This window comes from Notolabrus celidotus, chromosome 13, assembly GCF_009762535.1.
Source record: "Notolabrus celidotus isolate fNotCel1 chromosome 13, fNotCel1.pri, whole genome shotgun sequence".
NCBI lineage: Eukaryota > Metazoa > Chordata > Actinopteri > Labriformes > Labridae > Notolabrus > Notolabrus celidotus.
Genome location: NC_048284.1, coordinates 32,338,363 through 32,356,520, shown reverse-complemented (window position 1 = coordinate 32,356,520; position 18,158 = coordinate 32,338,363). Strand labels below are relative to the sequence as shown.

Genomic DNA, 18,158 nt, shown 5'->3' with positions numbered 1-18,158 from the left:
CAGTACCATTTATTTCCTGTGGGTGGCGCTATGGCTGTAGTAGATAAATGAGTCCATAGGTGTGTTGAGGGATGGACCCTGATCATGTGTATGTAACTTCAAACAGATTGAACACTGTATGAAGGAGCTATAAGTATTTCCTGTTTCATGGCGAGACATCAGAGTTTGAGGCGTGGCCACGCCCACACCGATTGACTTAGAGAAATTCTGTCTGATAGCTTTTGATCGTCAATGTGTCTGCTTCAAAATGTGCGTGGTTGGGAGTTGATCGGAGCAAAATTGTAGGAGCTATTTACATAAATACATACTTTAGCGGTTGAAAAAATGTACTCCAAGTTTAGCGAAGTGCCACGCCCACAAAAATTGACGTAGAGAAATTCTGTCTGATATCGTTTGATCGTTAATCTGTCCACTCCAAAATGTGCGTGGTTGGGAGTGGGTGGGACCAAAACTGTAGGAGGAGTTCGAACAAATACATACCCAAAATAATGGGGTAAAAAACAGAAAAATCAAAATGGCCGACTTCCTGTTGGGATTTCACCACGACGTTAAGAGGCTTTTTTGTAGATCTTTGCATGACACCTTACCAAAAAAAATTTCATGCATGCATGTTGAACCGTCGTGAGGGGCTGGCCCTCCGAAATTTTCAAATTCAAGGGGGCGCCGTTTAGCCATTTTGGGGAATTTTTTTTCGGGACCACCAAAATGTCGAAATTTTCGCCAGGCCTGGTCCATGTGCAGCGGTTGGGGACTTTTGCACCGCGTTAAGGCAAGCACATTGGGGTTTGAAACGGCGTAATAAAGAAGAATTAAAGCCGCAAGCGGCGATGTGCGGGCCCTCGTTCAAGCACCGCCTGATGTGCGCGAGTCCCATATGTGCACCACCGCCTGATTTAGGGCACCGCCTGATGTGCTGCAGGTGTTGTTGTGCTGCCTAGGCTGAAACTGTGAGCTTACCTGTGCAGTTATCAGCATAGTGTACATTGCAGTACCACCTGTCACCAGGAGGTGCTGCTGTGTCTTGAATTATGTTCTCAAGGATTGTTCATCACAGATCATTATAGAAAGAGTTGGGATCACAAGCATGTTAAAAACATGTTCTGAGAGTAAATACCCATTGTGTCCATTAGGTGGCGCTATTCATATGACAAACATGTGTATGTATATGAGTTCAGCCTGGTTCCATGATGAAACATGTCAAATTTGGAAGAGATCGGAGATATAATGTAAATGTCAGTACCGTGTATTTCCTTTTGGTGGCGCTATGGCTGTAGTAGATGAATGAGTCCATAGGTGTGTTGAGGGATGGACCCTGATCATGTGTATGTAAGATCAAACAAATTGAACACTGTATGAAGGAGCTATCAGTACTTCCTGTTTCATGGCGAGACATCAGAGTTTGAGGCGTGGCCACGCCCACACCGATTGATTTAGAGAAATTCTGTCTGATGACTTTTGATCGTCAATGTGTCTGCTTCAAAATGTGCGTGGTTAGGAGTTGATCGGAGCAAAATTGTAGGAGCTATTTACATAAATACATACTTTAGCGGTTGAAAAAATGTACTCGAAGTTTAGCGCGGTGCCACGCCCACAAAAATTGAGTTAGAGAAATTCTGTCTGATATCGTTTGATCGTTAATCTGTCCACTCCAAAATGTGCGTGGTTGGGAGTTGGTGGGACCAAAACTGTAGGAGGAGTATACAAAAACACATACCCAAAATAAAGGGGTCAAAAACAGAAAAATCAAAATGGCCGACTTCCTGTTGGGATTTCACCACGACGTTAAGAGGCTTTTTTGTAGATCTTTGCATGACACCTTACCAAAAAAAATTTCATGCATGCATGTTGAACCGTCGTGAGGGGCTGGCCCTCCGAAATTTTCAAATTCAAGGGGGCGCCGTTGAGCAATTTTGGGGATTTTTTTTTCGGGACCACCAAAATGTCGAAATTTTCGCCAGGCCTGGTGCATGTGCAGCGGTTGGGGACTTTTGCACCGCGTTATGGCAAGCAAATTGGGGTTTGAAACGGCGTAATAAAGAAGAATAATAATAATAATAATAATAATCACTCGGGTTACAATAGGGCCTCGCCGACATTGTCGGTGCTCGGGCCCTAATAATAATAATAATAATCACTCGGGTTACAAGAGGGCCTCGCCGACATTGTCGGTGCTCGGGCCCTAATTAAAGCCGCAAGCGGCGATGTGCGGGCCCTCGTTCAAGCACCGCCTGATGTGCGCGAGTCCCTGATGTGCACTACCGCCTGATGTAAGCCACAGCCTGATGTGCTGCAGGTGATGCTGTGCTGCCGAGGCTGAAACTGTGAGCATACTACTGCAGTTATCAGCATAGTGTACATTGCAGTACCGGCTGTCACCAGTAGGTGCTGCTGTGTCTTTAATTATGTTCTGAAGGATTGTTCATCAGAGATCATTATAAAAAGAGTTGTGATCACAAGCATGTTAAAAACATGTTCTGAGAGTGAATACCACTTGTGTCCAATAGGTGGCGCTATTCATATGACAAACATGTGTATATAGATGAGTTCAGGCTGGGCCCATGATGAAACATGTCAAATTTGAAAGAGATCGGGTATTGTGTGTAAATGTCAGTACCATGTATTTCCTTGTGGTAGAGCTATTGTTGTAGTAGATAGATGAACGCATAGATGTGTTGTAGGATGCACCTGATCATGTGTTTGTAACTTTAAACAGATTGAACACTGTATGAAGGAGTTATAAGTATTTCCTGTTTCGTGGCGAGACATCAGAGGTTGGGGCATTGTCAGAGACACACCCTTTAGCGACAGGTCACAGTGATGCTTCATGAAGTTGCTCAGACCATTTCTGAGCAAATTTGAGAAATAACTGTTTAAAACAGGAGAAGCATTTCATCACAAGGTAAGACATGTGACTTCCTGTTTCCAGTAGGGGGTCCTATAAGATATAGGTGAATATTTGCAAACAGATGCAATAAGCCTGGGACAGTTCTCATACATGTAATGTTTGGTCCTGATCTAAAAGTGAAAGCCCTGATTACTACTGCGCCCACAAAATCTTGTGGGGTATACCCCAAATTTTTGTACTTCCTGTATAGAAGATCCCCAACATATGTAAGTGGGATGACTTTGGGACAAATTTTGTTGAGTTTTGGTCCAGGTTGAGGCATTCAAATTGGCCTTTGAAGCGGCGGAAGAATCCTATCATCCTTTTCATCAGTGCTTACTTTGTTATTGTCAGGGCTCCATTTGAAATATTACATCTTAAACTGTCATTGACGAGACAAGATTAAATCACAGAGAGAGAGAGAGAGAGAGAGAGAGAGAGAGAGAGAGAGAGAGAGAGAGAGAGAGAGAGATCGCTGTCAGAGACTAAACAGAGATATTAAAGTCAGATCTATCTGCACTGAGTGATGAATAAACAGAGTTATTATAGTAACATATATAGTGCAATAAATGATGAGAAATACGTTGTCATTAGATCATTCTTTCCTTGTGTTTTTGTTTTATCTCTCAGTTCTTCATTCATGTTTCAGACACAGCTGTGTTGCTGTTAATTTTGATTATGTGTTAAACTTCTTAATATTTTTCCAATATCAGCCATCTGAGTATGAATGAAAAATGTCGTTGGTTGACTGCCCGTGTCTGTGGTTGGTCACATGTTGCCTTCTGCGCATGATTCATGTGAACGTGTTCATGGTTACTCTAGATCAGGGGTGTAAAACTCAAATACACAGAGGGCCAAAGTAAAAAAAATCAGTGCAAGTCAAGGGCCAGACTGGTTTAATGTTTATTGCTAAACTTATTGAAATGAACGTATTGCACATATTGAACATTGAACTAGCAAAGCTTAAGTTATTGCTTAAACAAATTTTAAAAATGAAAAATATGTTGCATTTATTTCTTATTGCTCAATATGCAGCTCATCTAATGAACGAGCTTTACTATTTTCTTATGAAAACATTTTTCTACAGGCCAACAACATTAGCAAAAAATATTCTGCAAAGAAAAAACAAAAATGCTCTGTGGTGGCGAGAAAAAGTGCAAAAAGGAAACATATTTAAGCTCAGTCTGCTGCTCTGTCTAAGCCAGATACTCAGCATCTCATCTTGGATGCAAGTTCATCAATGTTTGGGGTCAGGCTCTGAGCTGAGGAAATCCTCAGGATAGAGTGAAGGTGTTCATCAGTAAGACGACTCCTGTGAGATGTTTGGTTTAACCTAATCAAAGAGAACAGTTGTTCACACAGGTAGTTTGGCAGCACGGAAAATGGTTTCTTGCAGCATCTGCGTCTTCCACAGACGCAGCTTGGTTTTAAAAGCCCTCACTGCAGCGTACATGTCTGTGATCACACGGCCCCGCCCCTGAAGCTGCAGGTTGAGCGCGTTGAGATGGCTCGTGATGTCACACAGAAACGCCACTTCACACAGAAACTTTGTATCGTGGAGCTCTGTTGTGTCTTTCCCTTTGCTCTCCATGAACTGACAGATGTCCTCACGCCACTCGAAACACCTTTTCAGCACTTTTCCTTGGCTCAGCCATCGCACCTCTGTGTGATGAGGCAAGTCACCATATTCTGAACCCAACTCCTCCAGAAAAGACTTGAACTGGCGCTGATTTAAACCTTTGGCTCTTATGAAGTTAACTGCTCGTGTTATGGTGCTCATCACATGGTCCATTTTCAAGGCTTTGCCACACAGTGATTCCTGGTGTGTGATGCAGTGATAACCTGTCAGCTCACCTGCGCTGTTTTCCTCCCGCATCTTCTCCCGGTTCTACCCACTAATCCACTGTTTTGCCTGCACTTCGCGGGCGCTCCATCCGTCGTCAGTCCCACAGGTTTATCCTAAGGCAGCCTCGTTTCATTTCCACATCTGGATACCTCTTCAAAGAGATCTTTCCCCGTATTTGTGCCATGCATTGATCTTAATCCCAAAAGTTCCTCTGTTACGCACAGGCATGTTCCTCTGTTAGATAATTACGCCGAGGGCCGGACTTGGCCCGCGGGCCTTAAATTTGACACATATGCTCTAGATTGACTCAGCTCGTGATAACCAGCTTCATGTGACAGTTTAGTGCGGTCTCCTTTGTAAGGTTCAGTGAAGCCAGATCAGGAAAATCTGCCTGGGATATGTTGAATTTGCCTCGTAGTATGTGCCTCAGGAAAGGAGCAAAAACAGTAATAATTTGGTCATCTTTCAGAGCCAAACTTTGCCAAACTCAATTTAGGAGCAGAGTGTAAGGATATCGTTGCATACTGGAGTGTGTGTTAAAACATTTATGTTGTCTCAGATAAACAGCTCGATTGCGCACAGAGCGCATGTTGGAGAAGATACGATATTACCACACCCAGGGACACTTGTGTACTAGAGAAAAAAACATGTTAAGACAAAATATACATTTCAAACACTACAAAGCAAAGCCAAATATGGCTGAAATAATGTTTTATTTTCATTTATTTATTATTAGTTGAAGTAATGTCGGCAGATTTTTTTTAATTTTTGGAACAACGTCATCACGTGTACGTGCAAACGCTTGTGGGTAAATGTATTCTGCGCGGACATCACGTTCACCATTTTGAGAGCACGTGAAGGAGTGGTGAGTAGCATAACGATGTTACAAATGTGACTTAAGTTTATGATGTTAATGATGTCTAATATTCTAAATAAATCAACGCTGCGTCGAAGTCTTCATCGACGTCTTTATGTAAAATGGACTGCATGTTATATTTAAGAAGGACTATTAACAAGCTAGCATAATGCTTTATTCCCACTCAAGTAATTTTGTATCGTGGAACAATTTGAATTGATAAGTAAAGATAAGTGTGCCCTCTAGGCATTAAGTGTTTTTTTTTTTTAAGCTTAATAAAGAATTTGTACTGTTTGGCTTGAATTCACCAGATGCCACGTGGGACTTTGAAACATAGCAAAGCCGAAAATACATGTTACTGTGTGCATCGTGCATTTCAAAATGTCTACTGAACATGTCATGACGGTAAAGCATATAATAGATTTAGGGGGTTATTTTTAAGAAGAAAGAGATTAAGAAAGTAAGAATATGGGAAATACAGGAATTGTATTTGTATTTTAGAGGCATTAAGTCAAGTAATAGTTAAAGTTTTATTTTTTGTTACTTTTACATGTGTGGTGTGCAGTATTTAAAACACCAAAGGCAATATTCTGTGTAGCAGTTGATTGTGTATTCTGATTTGTAGTTTCATTTATTTTTCAGAAAATGGAACAATCGCCGGAGAAAATCCCGAAAAGTTCTGACCCTGACGTGGCAGAGCTGAGGAGAAGCTGCCAGCTATTCTGTGTAAGACTGGTGGTGAAAGGATTGACATGTATAGATTGAAATGTGAAAAAAATGTTGTGAGGGATCATTTTTAATCTATTTGTATTTTGAATCATTTATACATTTTATTATTGAAGATACATCTTAAACGTTACAGCTGTTAAAACATAAGTAGGTATTAAATGTATAATGGGTATTTGATTTAAGTACTTTTCTGTGATTGATTTTTTTTTTAAAGTATTTACTGATGTATTATTTTGTTGTTATTTCAGTACCAGTGCTTGGATGAGGCCATTCCAAGGCCAGTTTTGTATGAGAAGGCCTTGGAATGGTCTCAGCAGGCAGTCTCGGACCTGCTGAGAGCCCGCAGGCAGAGGAGGGCAGCAGAGGCCAAAGTGATTGAGAGGGAGCTCCTGCTATCAAGACTAAAGAGGGACCTGGCCTCCTCTAAGGAACAGGTAGAGAGCCTGACGGCCAATTTGGCCATGATGGGAGATGGTGAGTAATTGTTTGAGCTTATTTTCTTGGGTCATGAGAATAAGGATGTGATATAACAATAATAATGAAGAGGTCATTACATAGTCTTTTTCTTGAAACATGATAAATAAAAAGTGAGTACAAGTAGTGGTTTGGAATAACATGTCAGGTGTTTTTTCTTTTTAAATCAGTATACATTTTGAGCATTACAGTGATGTATTTGATCCAGTAGTTGAAGTAAGTGTTCACATACAGTGGCTATAGTTTTTTCACTGTGGTTGCTGGTTTGAGTTTTGGCCATGACCATTTGTTACATGTTTTCCCCTGCTTTGTAATATCTTGAATGTCTTGCAAATGTAAACTTTTATCAACATTTTTAGATAAATGGTTTTCATATTAACATGTCAATATTAACAGTTAATTTTAAATTATTGTGACATTCTGGGTATTGGTCCTCCTTCAAAGAAAAAAATGATGAATGTGTTTTAAAATATTGTTTAAAGTTGTCCATTTAGAGAGTATATTGATTTATTTTTTAATAGTGTATTGACAGTTGCAAATATGCTTTTAGTAGGGCATCACTTTAGAGTCCCCTGGTATTAGTAAAAGATATTAAACTGAATTAGAGTAAAGTAAGTGTTTACAAATTCAAAATCTTGATATTGAAATGGATATAATGATAACAAGAAAACAGTTAAGTATAAATTTGAATAAGTTTATGTTTTTCTTTTTGATAGGAGTATCGTGATTTTCTTGCTGTATTAGGTCCTAGTGTGTGATAGATTGATTATGAATGAATGTGCATTGAAAATATTTATGTTTTTGTGTTTTCAGACTTTGACCTAGAGTCAGAACAGGTGGAGCAGGTGGAGCAGGAGGAGCAGGTGGAGCAGGTGGAGCAGGTGGAGCAGGTGGAGCAGGAAATTATGGAGGCAGAGTGATTGTTTTTTTTTTTTTTTTTCAAGGGATTGTTGTTTTTGTTAATGGACTGTTTTGTTTGTTTTTTGTTAAAAGGTTTTTTTTTGTTTGTCTATTTAAATTATAATGTTGAAATTAAAATAAAAAAGTGTTAATTATATGTTGGTTGTATGTCCTTTTTTATTTTAAAGGAATTGTAATGACATTGTTCAAATTGAAGGGTGAGAGTAGGTCATATTTGCCAACATTTAAGGTAGAAAATATTGGAGTGTTGAGCATAGAAGTAAATCACTTACATCAGATTTTACATTTTTTAAGCCTTTGAATAATGAAATTATGTTTCTGAATTTTTTTATGCATTGAAATTATGTATCAGAATTTTTGAGAGGGGCTCAGCAGTAGACTTCCACTCTCAGCCTGTTAATGGCTACTCCAACTTTAAGCTGAAGCTACCCTTCATCGTAGGACGGAAGTGATGTACATCTAATCCTCCTTTGCGGTGCCATCCGTCTGACAGGCTCCTCCACCTACAGTTCCTCCTCTATTCTCGGACAGAAACCATTGGTTTTTTAATTGTCATTTGAACAGGGTACAGCACTATTTGAATGATAAGGGAATGCATAGAACATTCACAATAATTGCACATGATAAAATATGCCTTCCTGTCATAAAACAACATCTTGACTGTTTAGATATAGCACAAGATAAATTAGCTTTGAAGTTTATTAAGCTTCATGTTAATCACCATCATATAAAATATTACTGATGTATTTTGATAGAGCAGAGAAACACCCTTCAACGACAGGTCACAGTCTGAGAGCTATTCACCATAAAGTAAGACGTGACTTCCTGTGGCCAGTAGGGGGCGCTATAACATATAGGTGAATATTTGCATATAGAGATGTTCAGGCTGGGGCACTTATGCAAAAAAACCTCGCTCTGCCACACCCACAGCCATTGACTTAGGAAGATTTCTTTGACAAATGTTCATCTCCAATGTGACTACTTTATGCTGAGCGATGAAGGAGTTGATTGGAGAAAAACTCTAGGACATGTAATTTTCTGACACTATTCATATGAGCAAATGTTTATAGAGATGAGTTAATGCAGGAACGGGGATAGACATGTTTAATTTCTGTTTTGTGTTATTATCATTATTATTATTATTATTTAGATATTTTTAATAATTATTATTTTTTATAGTGGCATAATGCATATATCATTGTACAAATTAATGAAACCACAGCGTACACAATACTGTATTTCATGCCCTAATTTCATATTATATGATAATACTAATCACACTTTTGTCATTTTGTCAATAAGTCCAATTCTTTTCAGAAATAAAAGGTATTTTTTTATTTCGGGTGTTTTATTTTGACATTTTCCTCTTCAAGTTTCGAGTTTCCTGTTCCTTTTTCCTCTCAGGAGCTTCACCAAATGAATGTCTGTGTAACAGACTTCAGGTGAGGGAGCCTATCAGCTTGCACGTTTTATTTTGCTGCGTCAGCAGCGTCAGCAGCGTCAGCAGCGCTGGTATATAACGGCGCTTCACGTCACTGACCGGTACTCCTTTACAGGACCTACAGCTGCGTGTATCAGAGCGAGCCTGAGAGCGAGCATTTTTTGCTAGCTACCGAGCGACCCCATCTGATATACACGGATATTTTCACTCGATTTTCTAAAGCCTTTCCACCTTCCAACGACTTGTGCACCTTTATCCCTTCACCTGGACCTTTGGGACACACAGTGAGTAACAGCTTTAATGCTAACTGCAGTGTTTTTATGTGCTACCTCCAATGAGTGACCGAGTGAAGAGCTAATGAAGCTAATGCAAGCTAGGTGTGCTAGCTTTAGGTGTGCTCCTTTAGCAGGCACTTAGAGTGGTTGGTGGTTTTGTATGGACTTAAAAGCTCGATTTTATTCTTGTTTTAAAATTGAGCTCGAATTGAAAAGTGTTAACCATTAGGCATGAAGTCAGAGTTTTTGGAAATTGCAGCTTCAAAGACTACTAGGCCTGCTGCATGCTGTAGCTTCAGAGCTGAATTTGAAACGATATGGTGGTTTTGTTTTAAAGTAAAGCATGATTGTGATTGATTCTTGTTGTTTTAAAATTGAACTGAATTGAAAAGTGTTAACAATGCGCTACATATTACTAACAGAACAGTTAGGCATGTGACAGTGCTGTATTTTTGAAAAATGGCTTTCAAGCATTAAAGCTACCTACAGCGAGGCTGCAGTGTAACGGTTTCATGTATTTTCTGTGAATTTGGTATGACATGGTGGTTTTGTATAGACTTTAAAGCGTGATTTTATTCTTGTTTTATAGTTGAACTCGAATTGAAAAGTGTTCAAAGCAGTGGCCTTAACCGTTAGGCATGACGTCAGAGTTTTTGAAAAATGCGCGAACGCTTCAAAGGCTGATGGGCCTGCTGCAGGTGCAGAGCTGAATTTAAAACGACATGGTGGTTTTGTATTAAAGGAAAGAATGATTGATTCTTGTGTTAAAGTTGAAATGAATTAAAGTGTAAACAATGCACTACATTTAATTTTTTTTTTTTTTTTTTTTTTTTTTTAAATAAATGCAATGCGCTACATATTACAGACAGAACCGTTATTAAATTGCATACTGTGTATTATTTTACTAGATTATGATTTATTTATTTCCCCCCCCAAAAAAAAAAAAATTTTTTTTTGGGGGGAAATTTTTTTTTTTTTTTTTAAATTTTAATAAATGCAATGCGCTACATATTACAGACAGAACCGTTAGACGTGACGTCAGCGCTCATGGCGCCGAAGCTTCAAAGGCTGCCGGGCTTGCAGTTTAACAGCTGAATTTGAAACAACATGGTGGTTTTGTATTAAAGTAAAGCATGATTGTGATTATTCTTTTGAAATTGAACTGAATTGAAAAGTTAATAACAATGCGCTACATATTAAAGATAGAACCGTTATGCATGTGGCGTCAGCGCTGTTTTTGAAAATGGCTTTCAAGCTTTAAAGCTACCTACAGCAAGGCTGCATTGTGACAGTTTCATGTATTTTCAATGAATTTGGAATGACATGGTGGTTTTATATTAAGTAAAGCATGATGCGATTCTTGTTTTAAGCCTTAATTAAAAGTGAACGTGTTAGTTAAAAGCAGTGAGTCCTATTACACACCATGTAGAACTGTGAATGAGCTTATTTACATAATTCGTTTTTTTTATAACAAACATATATATATATATATATATATATATATATATATATATATATATATATATATATATATTAAATTGCATACTGTGTATTATTTTACTAGATTATGATTTATTTATTTTCAAAAAAAAAAAAAATCTTTTTTTTTTTTTTTTTTTTTTAATACAATGCGCTACATATGACAGACAGAACCGTTAGACGTGACGTCAGCGCTCATGGCGCCGAAGCTTCAAAGGCTACCTAGCTTACAGCTTGCTGCAGGTTTAACAGCTGAATTTGAAACGACATGGTGGCTTTGTATTAAAGTAAAGCATGATTGTGATTCTGTTTTAAAATTGAACTGAATTGAAAAGTGTTAACAATGCGCTACATATTACAGACAGAACCGTGAGACATGTGGCGTCAGCACTGTTTTTGAAAATGGCTTTCAAGCTTTAAAGCTACCTACAGCAAGGCTGCATTGTGACAGTTTCATGTATTTTCAGTGAATTTGGAATGACATGGTGGTTTTATATTAAGTAAAGCATGATGCGATTCTTGTTTCAAGCCTTAATTAAAAGTGAACCTGTTAGTTAAAAGCAGTGAGTCCTATTACACACCATGTAGAACTGTGAATGAGCTTATTTACATAATTCGTTTTTTTTATAACAAACATATATATATATATATATTAAATTGCATACTGTGTATTATTTTACTAGATTAGGATTTATTTATTTTCCAAAAAAAAATTTTTTTTTTTTTTTTTTTTAATACAATGCGCTACATATGACAGACAGAACCGTGAGACATGTGGCGTCAGCGCTGTGTTTTTGAAAAAGGCTTTCAAGCTTTAAAGCTACCTACAGCAAGGCTGCATAGTGACAGACTACTAGATTATGATTTATTTATTTTCAAAAATTTCATTCCTTTTTTTTTTTTTTTTGAAACATTCAGACATTAACAGGAACAGTGACAAACTCAGACTACAAGATTATGAGTTGTGCACTCCCCTTTAAGATTCCTAAGGGTTATGAGCAGTGTTTTCCCACAGTGCAGTGAATGCATCACAGAAGTACTTTTGCTTCAAGTACTCCTAGTACTTTACTACTTCAAGTACTACAAGTACTTTTACTACTTCCACTAGTAAAAGTACTTTGAGTACTTGAAGTAGTTAAAGTACTAGGAGTACTTGAAGTAGTTAAAGTAGTGGAAGTAGTAAAAGCACTTGGAATAGTACAATAGTAGTAGTATAAGTAAAGAATTAAGAGGCGATAACAGTAAAGTAAGACTTGAGAAAAGGTGATTGTGTGTGTCTCTCCAAGTTTCATTAGCTGTTGTCATGGACATGGGATCAGCTGTGTAACTGCTGTGTGACAATTGATTTAGAATATGATTTATTAGTAAACCATGGTCATCTTTAGTGTACAATTGTAATATTTATGTTGAGAAAAAATGTATTGTGATAATTATTGTTGTTGAGATATCCCCCAGCACTTGTGTGTAGTGAGAGGCTGTGAGGACACGATGAAGCAGAACTGATTTGTGCTTTGTTTTTGAATTTCTTTGTAAAGAAAGCTGAACCAATATAAATGTACTTGTATACTGGTGTCTCGGTGTGTATATTGTGTCTGTGCACTTGTGTAGAAGAGTATTTTATATATATTTTTGGACATTTATTCTGAAGTTTGTGTAGTAAGCTTGGCTTCTCAACAAGTCTAAATTAATTGTCCTTTTGTGTTTGTGCAGTCTGACAGGAGACCGTCCCATCTTTCTTCCACAGAGCAGCAGGACTTGGTGCGAAGCACGGTTAGTTACCGGTTTTATTAAATATGTTTTTTGTGTAGTGATGGATACATTTTAAAAAGATACTAGCTGGATACACAATTTTAAATGCTGTGATTGATTTATTGTGCTTCTGTTTTTGTGTTCACACGTGTTAAGATGCCTCGTGGTAAGTCCTATCGCCGCTCTCTGGCAGCCAAGAAGCGAATGGCAGAGCAGCGAAGCGCTGGCGTTGAACGCTTCAACGCCAGTCCCTATGGCTCCAGCAATGCCAGTGCACGTGAGTAGTCAACCATATCTAGAGGTTTTTGTTGCTTTTCTCCTGTGTCATTTAAAGTCATTTTAGAGCAATACAACATTGAACTGTTAATGATGTATGACGTTTTTACTTTAAATTTGTTGAATTTGTTTGTCTTTATGAATAGGGCATGGTACTGGGTACCGCCATCCCGTGCAGAAATGGCCAGTTTCGTCGCTGTCCGGGAAGCAGCACAAACTGGTGTTTATGCCCGAGTCTCCTGACAAGAAGGTAATATTAATATTAGATGTAATTTATGTATACATTTACCACAGCTGTTAATATATTAAATTGCAATCAAACTAAAACTTAATTTCTTTATGCTATCCCAGTTTGTTCTTCTTGTGGGTGATTCCCACCTTCGTGCCATCGCCGACCGGCACGTGTCCATGCCAGAGGGAAGGTTTTCCTTTGGCATCATGTCTACACCCGGGGGCGCTGCTCATGATTTGAGGGCTGAGCTTGTGCACGCTCACGTCCCTCGAACTCCTGATGCAGTTTGTCTTCTGGCCCCATCCAACAACCTCACACATTCCAGGACCATCTCAGATGCTGGTGCCGACTTCACCGAGCTTCTGAATGCTGCCTGCAATCGGTGGTCCAACGTAAGCTTTAAGTTTAAATTTAAAAGTATGAATGTTTTAAAAAAAAAAAAAAAAAAAATTGTATGGATCTGCAAATATATATACACTTTGTTATATTCCTTTCAGGTTGTAGTGGTGGATTTCCCCCCCCGCTTCAACTGCGACCAGCAGTACCAAGAACTGCTGCGCCAGGAATTCCACAGGGTTTGTGTCCGCTTGGGTATGTGACCTCTGATATACAATTTTGTGTAATATTTGACATTATGTGAAAGTACAATTACTTATGGTTATTATATGATTTCCATTTTTAAGGTGTGCGGTATTTTCCAACGGCATGTCACTTTCCGTTGGAGAACACAGACCTGTGGGCTAGAGATGGCGTAAGTATAACATGTAATTTTGATGTGAGGAGTTCAGTTTATTGAACAAGTGTTTAAAATTCAATGTTTTTTATATATTACAGATTCACCTGTCAGAACCTGAGGGCATGAGCGTGCTATCACAGCTGATGTGGCAGGCTGTTTACGTTGTAAGTTATGTTATAAATATATCTGTTTGGATTAGATTTAAAAAAAAAAAAAAGATTACATTTTATTTTTTGTATTTTTCAAATTGTGTGCATTTTTTACATGTTTTTTGTAATGTGTAATTCTTAAGGAACTTTTTTGAAACTGACGTGCTTTGTCAAAATGTTTTTTTATCTCATCATTAGACACTTGACACAGTGCCACAACCCCCCGCTGTGAAAGCACCCCTCAGACCACTAGCACCATGCATCAAGCCAAAACTTGTTGTGAAGGGTGAGGACACTCCACCACGTCCTCCGGTGAACCCCTTCGTGTGGCGCACTGTTCAAAGGGGCAAAGAGGTAATGCCCTGTCATTGTGGGGTTAAGATGTTAAAATATGTCTGCGAAACACAACTATTGTACTTAACACAAACTATGCTTTCTTTTGTTACAGGGGAACTCATCAGGGGAGCCTGGCCGGTCCTCTGGTGTGCTTCCTCAGAGAAGGAAGGTACAGAAGCAGGTTTGTGATGTTTTCTTCATGTTTATAATTGTAGGTAGATTGGGAGGGAGTAGTCAGCGGCTGTGCTCAAAGCAGGCATATACTACATGGTTTGAAGGAATTATGTCATTAAAAATGCACTCACTTAGCCTTTGAATCATTTCAGTGTTTATAGATAACTGTATCTGTTTAGAGTTGAGTTCAACAAGTGTCTGCGCTCTATAATTTCACAGGTGGTGAAGGAGTGTACCATCCCGCTAAACCCAGTCTGGTTTAGCTTTGCCCTGTTGGATGAGATGGACAAGCTTGTGCCATCTCATCTCCCTGGTACCGCGGTTCCAGAGGGCAAGCAGGTAATAATCATGGAATCTCTATCTGTCTGTCTCTCCCTTCAGACATATTTAAATCAAAAACAGTCCAAACTGCTTTTAACGTGTAAATGCAATATGTCAACAATACATTTGATTTGTTTTTCATTAGAAGGCCTTTGTGGAGCGCAGGAGGAGTGCTGCCTCCAAGAGGAGTCGGTCCGACCGGCAGGTAAGTGTTATGTTTTTAGGTATTTATTTTTCCACACACACAATACTTTGACTCTAAATGTCTGATGTATAGGTTGGAGTTGTATCCATGGCAATGCCATTTCCTAGGTAGTGTTTGCTAAACAGCAGAAAAACACTTGATTCATGCATGTATGTTTTCTAGGCGGAGGCAGTACCTAGCGTGGTAGATTTGACAGCCAGGGTCACTTCTACCACGTTCATGCGGGAGACGGCGGAGGCGGAGGTTTGTGGATTTATTTTGTTCAAGTTATTTATCATATGTGATGTTTGATTGAATGGGCAGATTTTTATTTCATCAAGTGTGTTTGAGGTTATATTTTTGTTGTCCTTGCCCTTCATTCCCTTGTTTTGTTTGCATCAGGAGGCGGTTCCGAGTGTTGTGGGAGCGTCCCCCGAGTCCCCTGTCCAGTCCCCTGACCAGGCTGCGCCGGTGGAGGGTCCTGACCACCCCCATCGCACTCAAAGGCCCGTCAAAGGTCAGAGTGTTGCAGCTCCAGTTTGCATGTGTTCTGAGCAGTTGCCCCCACCTTTAGTTTCAGGCAGTAGTTTTGTAGGTCAGTACTCTGACGTGAATACCTTGCTCACTTGCAGTGCTGTGGCTGCAATCAAACACACGATTGCACCTGTGTGTACATGGCGTCGAAGGGACATAGACGAGGTCAGGTCAGAAGGGACTAAGTTGGTGGAGTTTCTGGTTGAGGAGAGTAAGAAGGTTCCAGCAGGAGAAAGGGAGTTGTGTACGCTTATTGAGAAGCACACAGTCTTTGGCGGGAAGTGGAGCGTTGACATTGGTAGGCCAGAGTACTTTGTAGTGAAGCCACCAGGGGAGGACACACTTGTGTCTGAGAAGCTGCAGGATCTGTTGTTGAGGGATGGCATGTGTCTTTTTGGTGTTGATGGTCTTGCTACTGCAGTGATACAACACAAAGATTACATTGTTGTTGTTGACTGCAGCACACGTGATGCCAGTGGTTCTGATCCTAGCTGCAGCAGATCTGTGGCTGTGTTCAACACATGCCTGAACGACCTGATGTTTCACATCAGGGGTCTGCAGAAGTCTTTCAACGCACAGACGTATGTTGTGCCAGCATGTCTGTGAAGCCGCTTGATGTTGGACTCGGTGTTGAGACTGTTTCAGAGGTTGCAGACAGTGATGATGACATGCAAGTTGCAGGTGAGGTTCAGGAGAGCAGCTCAGTCAGGTCTGCATGTCATGTGAGATCAGTGCAGGGAACTTTTCATCAGGGAGATGATCAGTTTGAGTTTGGAGGATTTCAGTGTATGGCCATAAGCCTCGTTGGAATGGCGAAACATACAACTGACAGTGTGTTTTCATGGCAGTCCAAGACCTTGGATGATGTTGTCGTGTCAGGGGACAAGTTGTATGCCTCTTTAAGGAAGAACAACTTGATCAGTGATAAAGTATCACTCTTTCTTTGTGTTCCTGATCTGCCCAAACAGCATGTTATTGATGGGCAGAGCTTCAACTTTGAGTACGGTGACTTTGTAAGTGGACTGGTAGGTGTGGATGAAGGTCCCACTATTGAGCTAGGTGTACATGTGAGCTTGAAAAGGGGATTGACAGACATGTTCACTCAATATGACACATGTCTGTTGACAGTGCAGGGTAGCACTTGTGCTATCGTTCATCAGGGTGGACGGTATGCAGTGGTTGATTCCCATGCTCGTAGTGTTGAGGGAATGTTGCATGGTAACGGGAAGAGTGTTGTTGTCTATTTCAGTTGCATTGATCATGTCTATGATCACATATGCAAGTTGTCACGCATGTTGCCAGTAGGTCACAAGCAGTTTGAGATAGCTGGTGTTCGTGTGTCTCTCCCAGGGTTAGTTGACGGTGATAAGTCATTAGGACAGTCAGTAACTGTAGAAACCAGAAAGAGCGTGTTTGGAAGCAGTGTCTCTGAGGAGTCCAGCGGTCAGCCAGAGGTCAGCTGTAGCAGCAGTGTGAGGGCAGAGAAGCGTAAGAGGTCAGCAGGAAGTTTTCTGTCAAAGAAGTTGAAAAGGAGTGATGTAATGGAAGTTGATTCAGATGTTGTGTTTGTTAGTGATGTGGCTAGTAAAGGACTGCAGTTTAATCCTCTTCTTAGGGAAGTTGCAGAAGCATTGTGTAAACAGTTGAACTTGGAGTCAGAGATAGTTGATGCAGTATCTTCAGATGTTGGTCAGTTAGGAGCTCCGTGTAAGAATGACAGTATACATGGTGATGGAAATTGTTTCTTTCGAGCAGTCAGTCAAGCTGTGAGTGGTACCCAGAAGAATCATAGGAAAGTTAGACTTGCAGTTGTGAAGCAGATAGAAAGTAATGTAGCAAAGTACAAGAGTCTTTTGAGGAGTGAGTTTTCTTCTGTGGCAGAGTACCTTAGGAAGTCAAAAATGCAGTATGTTGGCAGATGGGCTACAGAGGTAGAGATTCAAGCAGCAGCAGATTGTTTAGGTGTCAGTATATTTACTTATCATCAGGGTCGCTGGCTTGAATATAGTTGTAGGAATAGACAGTTTTCAAATCAGGGAGTCTATTTAGAACATTGTAATGACAATCATTATGAGACTGTTGTTTGTGTTCAACAGCCTCAAATTCAAAGTTGCTTTGGCTACTGCAGAGTGGATGAGTCTTGTAGGACAGATTACAATATAAGACAGCGTAAAGGGAAAGATAGTGCTAGTTTGGGAGCTTCCATTTCAGCTGCAGGTTTAGATGTAGAGCATGTAGAAGGTGATGTCACAAAACAGCCTCAGCATAGTACATTATCAAAGTTTTTGAAAAGGAAGAAAAAATTTGATGAGAAAATGAAATGCCAGGAATTGTTGCATGGTCAGAAAAGAAAAGACAGTAGAAAAAATGAAATACCAGGAAAATGTGTTGCATAGGGAGAAAGTAAAAATAATAAGTATAGAAAGGAGTAAAACAAAATACCAGACAGATGTGACGCATAAGGAGAAAATTCAGAAAATAAGTAAAATAAATTATGAGGATCTTTTGCATAAAGAGGTAGTAAAGACAAGGAGTAAAGTCAAATATCTTGAGAATGTTTTG

At 39.6% G+C, this 18,158-nt stretch overlaps 1 protein-coding gene across 1 annotated transcript; it reads left to right on the top strand.

The window, feature by feature from the left end:
* Positions 1-9,251: 9,251 nt before the first annotated feature.
* Positions 9,252-18,158, top strand: LOC117823617. The gene is made up of 14 exons (XM_034698851.1): positions 9,252-9,435; positions 12,616-12,675; positions 12,811-12,931; positions 13,077-13,180; positions 13,282-13,554; positions 13,660-13,753; positions 13,846-13,913; positions 13,997-14,062; positions 14,246-14,401; positions 14,496-14,564; positions 14,777-14,896; positions 15,024-15,083; positions 15,246-15,326; positions 15,465-18,158. Exons 3-14 carry the CDS (start codon positions 12,811-12,813, stop codon positions 16,200-16,202), a joined length of 1,950 nt encoding a protein of 649 aa, XP_034554742.1. The 5' UTR covers positions 9,252-9,435; positions 12,616-12,675; the 3' UTR covers positions 16,203-18,158.